The sequence below is a fragment of the Megalobrama amblycephala genome, linkage group LG1 (genome assembly GCF_018812025.1).
Source record: "Megalobrama amblycephala isolate DHTTF-2021 linkage group LG1, ASM1881202v1, whole genome shotgun sequence".
NCBI lineage: Eukaryota > Metazoa > Chordata > Actinopteri > Cypriniformes > Xenocyprididae > Megalobrama > Megalobrama amblycephala.
Window position 1 is genome coordinate 59,899,852 of NC_063044.1, and position 4,687 is coordinate 59,904,538.

Below are 4,687 nucleotides of genomic sequence, written 5' to 3' on the forward strand. Positions count from 1 at the left end.
CTGTGGAAGTGAGGGAAACATTAATTAGGTATGAGGAAACACAATTTTATCTCTGACAACCGCGGGTCATGACTGCGCGCGTCTGTTTACACTCAACACTTCCGGTAGAAAAATCTAATGTAAAGGTCTCACGGAAAATGATAAACAGGAGGAAGTAACTATTATTATTAAATAGACATGGTCGATTTTTTTTAGAGTTATCATATTTCTTAACTGTTTACAAATGTTTACCGAGTAAAAACACAAAGAAAAGTGATATTTACCGTTGTGCAGTTCCTCTGTTAATACTTCCGTCGCTAGATGGCGACACTGTTTCATAATGTCACTGATGATGAAGCCATTCAGTGTCTATTTATTTATGGTTTTCATTTTCTAAAGGTTTTTGGAACTCAATTTGAATACATTTGATACACTTACTTTACTATAGTATACATAGACAAATATAAAATTGTGAAACGTATATCACCTAGTTATGCACAATATCATCATCGTATGTTTATTGTTCAAGCTCAATTAAAAACAAACAACAACAACAAACTGTTCGATGGTTCATAATAGTTACCAGGTTACCAGGGCTAGTTGTCACGCTTTTTACTCCAGTGAATATCTCTCAGAGTAGGTTTATTTTTTGAAAGTCAGTTTCTCTGTAGGCACATTGAACAAACATTTGCCTTTTATAGAGAGTCACACAAACTGGGGTAAGTTGTCACAACCGAACCTTGAACAGCCAAATATGAATAAGCAAAAAATTTAAACAGTAAAACAATTATTATAAAACACAAAACAATTCATATGAGCAAAAATATAAAAATTAACACACAAACGATTATGTTGGCTAGCAAATATTTAAAATACTGTTTAATACATACATTTTTGACTGGAAACTTTATCAAATACAGCTCTTTGATCTCGTTCATTCTTGCCATTTATATTATTTATAATATTAAATTATGTATTATAAGTATCATAGGATATTCCTGATGATATCTTTGCTCTACTTAATTTGTATACATTAAAATTAAAAGCATATGTGACCCTCGTCCACAAAACCAGTCATAAGGGTCAATTTTTTGAAATTGAGATTTATACATTGATGCAAAAACTTGTGAAATTGAGATCCAGGCAGTAGATAAAGTTGATGAAAAATTATTTATTCATTACAATTAAATATAGCCTCACACGCAAACTTTAATCGATAATGAAAATACTTAATAAAACCAAAAGGTAAAATAACCATCATAAAGTATTAGTCAATAGTTAATAATAAAATTTAGAGTATTGTAAAATTTAGAGTATTGTATCTAATAGATGAAGATCAAAAAAAAAAAAAAAACATTATACTTTTGCAGATGAGAGAGAGAAGCAGAAGACAAGGAGAGCAAAGGAGGGAAAAAGCTGAATTATCAACAAATCAGTCCATATTATACCATAAGCATACAGGGAAATTCCCAACCCACACAAACTGATGTTTTTGTTCTAAATTGATGTTTTTGTTCTAAAAGAAAAGGTTAATTTCACCCATTACGTCATCCACTGGTCCAGTGTCAAAAATAGTTGTTTTATCCCCTATAGGGAATTTTGCAAATGTCAGCAGACATATTTTGATCAGATTCAAATGAGCAATAATTCTGAAAAAACATCACTCCTGCAGTACTTGGCAGGCGTCCAATGTCTAACCACAAACGTGTCAGCGTGACCTGGCACACTGGAGCACTTGAAGAACAATTGAACATAACAATCATACTCTTAAATATAAAAATAACCATAAGGGTACAATAACAAGTAAATCCTTGAAAATATGATAAGAATTAATATATAAAGTATTAGTACATAAATATAGGAAATCAAAAGTGAAACTGATAAATCATAAGCCATAAACGATTAACATAAATATTAATAAAAGTGCATGAATATGAATATTGACCATTTCGGATCCATCATACATCATCTGAAAGATGAATAAATAAGCTTTCCACTGATGTAGGGTTTGTATACATCACATGAAAGCTGAATAAATACGTTTTCCATTGATGTATGATTTGTTAGGATAGGACAATATTTGTCCGAGATACAACTATTTGAGGGTGCAAAAAAATCGCCTTTAAAGTTGTCCAAATGAAGTCCTTAGCAATGCATATCCACTCACAGAAATAAATTTGATACATTTACAGTAGGAAATTTACAAAATATCTTCTGGGAACATGATCTTTACTTAATATCCTAATGATTTTTGACATAAAAGAAAAATCAATATTTTTGACCCATACGATGTATTGTTGGCTATTGCTACAAATATACCTGTGCGACTTATGACTGGTTTTGTGGTCCAGGGTCACCTATAAAGTAATATTATGTTTTCTAGAATAATAAAAAACAGGCAAAGTATGGAAAATAGTAAATACAGATTTAATTTGCAAAAATAAGAATTTTATTGTGCTTTTATTCTGTTGAATACATTTGCTAATGTGCTTATGCAGTAAGGTACAAAACCTATAGTGGTTAGAGGCACAGTGGCGCCCTTACAAAAAGAAAGCGCATAGAAGAGAGCATGAGTGCTAGTCGGTGGTCTGAATGAGTCTAAGAGGCTCAGGAGTGGCAGTGTTGCTGCTGTACAGGTCAGTCTGTAAATGGCGCTGTTTCCACAGCTCTTGTTTTTTTCCATATCACCATGACTAGGCAAATGGAGGCTCAGCCCTAGGCCGAACAGGGCGCCAGTGTTGCGGAGGAGGCCAGCGAAGGGTGTGGTGTCCAGATGGACCCATTCAGACTGAATGCACCACTTCTGTGCCTTCATTAGGCTCCAGTAGGGGTCTATTGAAGCAGCATCCAACAAAGCATAAAGCCCCAGCGCAACAAACACGAGACAGAGGATGGTGTGCACATAACCCTTCAAGCTTGCTGAATAGATCCAGGACACTCTATTAAAAGCCTTGGCCACTGCAATTCCTGTATAGTGAAAGGGAACAATCACTTAAGAAACTGTGTGCTGAAACCAAGAGAAGTAAGAGATCTTGTATGTCATTTTAAAAGGCAGACTAATATGAAAAGCGTATTGTGCAACTGACCCGAAACAACTCCAGCAAAGACCTGATGTGGGAAATGAGCTGCAATGAAGACTCGAGAAAGACTCACACACACCTGCACACCCCAGAAAAGAGCCCAAAGAAGACCCTGCAAGCACCTAGTATATGGCACAAATGCAAAGGAAGAAGAAAGTTTACTATTAATATTAAACAGATAAACATTGACATGAACCTGGTTATTCTTCAAAAGGACCTTGACTAACTTTGTGTGAGTAATGGGCTCATTGTCTAACCAAAATAAACTGCATGTTTGCAATATACAACTTGATATGGTGATAAAACAGAGCTGTTTACAAGCTAATGAGGTATTTCCATCTGGCTGGAAGCCAGGGAAGATACTATAGATTGTGATATGTTGTTCTAGTCCCCAGACAAAGTACTTTCCTTCCTCTTTATCTCAGTTGTTTTGGAGGATTTCTTGTGATTCAGTCTCATGGGATTATCTTATAAATGAAGTCTTACTAAATACTGTATCAAAAGAGGGAAGGAAGAAAAACAGGACAGAATCCATCACCATCTTTTTAGGGTGTCACATCCCTGCAAAATCGGCAGCAGTGATGTGATCATGGAATAGTATACCCCTGCAGCTCCCATCGCATGACCCGAGGGACTTCCTAGAAGAGCGAACAGAAACCGCTGTGAAATCTGCTTTTGATTTAGTGTTGGTTGGTCTATAAAATGAGAACCATCAGGAGACACTCACCGGGGCCAGTCTCGCAGGTCATGGGGAACTGTTTGATTTGTGGTAGAGTCAAGTTGCCGTAATAAACCGTTTCCTTAACCCACCAATAAGGACGCTCACCAAACATGAGCCTGTTTAATGATTTAATAAGTAGATCCGATCAGAAGGAGCTTCATGAGGATAAATTCATTACAATACAAACAGATGTTCAATATTGAAAGATTGCTTTGTTTTTTTTGATCATTCTTTTATTTGCTTTCAGTCAGACTCACTTTTAACGAATTCTAAAAGGGTATTCCTGGATATTTACAGAAAACAATATAATTTCACACTTACCATTTGAGGACTAAGTTGAGCCAGTCTCCCACAACAGCAACCCAGACCAGCTTCACGCCCACTGCTGATTGTAGGTGGAACCAGATGGGAAAAAAGACTAAAAATGTTGTACGCAGGTCTGCCACTGTAGACACGAACGTAAACCAGCTTTGGGCATGCCCATAATGCGTCTGCAGGTATAACGTACTGCTTATCCCATACCCATACAAGACTTCCATTACTACTGTCAGTCTGCTATAAAACAATAGTATTATGAATCTTCATTCTCAGCCTTTGGATAACGTTGTCAGTCTCAGCGGGCACAAGTCACTATTTGTAAAATCTCATCATGTTGTTTTCAGTGACTTGAATCCAGAGTGTCATGCGACGACCAGCATGAATTCAGTCTGCTCCTTTTATCCATCCTCTCAGTTGCCTAGTCACTGGGCGCCACCTGAGCTTTGGACTCTGTGGGGTAAATAGAGTGAAAATTGTCTCCAAACATTAAACGCCATGCCAGTCATTAAAGGGGTCCTGTGTTGTGCATGTGTGTAAAGTGCCAGGTTTTGGGTGCTAAATTTAGCTCTCGATTACAAGAAAGACACTC

At 36.5% G+C, this 4,687-nt stretch overlaps 1 protein-coding gene across 2 annotated transcripts; it reads right to left on the reverse strand.

The window, feature by feature from the left end:
- Positions 1-2,240: 2,240 nt before the first annotated feature.
- On the reverse strand, positions 2,241-4,467 carry g6pc1b (glucose-6-phosphatase catalytic subunit 1b). 2 transcript variants are annotated; one of them, XM_048206249.1, is made up of 5 exons: positions 4,102-4,360; positions 3,787-3,896; positions 3,598-3,697; positions 3,066-3,220; positions 2,241-2,946 (listed from the first exon to the last, which is right to left on the reverse strand). In XM_048206249.1, the coding sequence occupies exons 1-5, from the start codon at positions 4,317-4,319 to the stop codon at positions 2,429-2,431; spliced, it is 1,101 nt and encodes a 366-aa protein (XP_048062206.1). In that variant the 5' UTR covers positions 4,320-4,360; the 3' UTR covers positions 2,241-2,428. The 2 variants fall into 2 exon arrangements, with proteins under 2 accessions (XP_048062206.1, XP_048062195.1); XM_048206238.1 differs by having other exon boundaries at positions 2,242-2,946; positions 3,066-3,181; positions 4,102-4,467.
- Between the last annotated feature and the right edge of the window lie 220 nt (positions 4,468-4,687).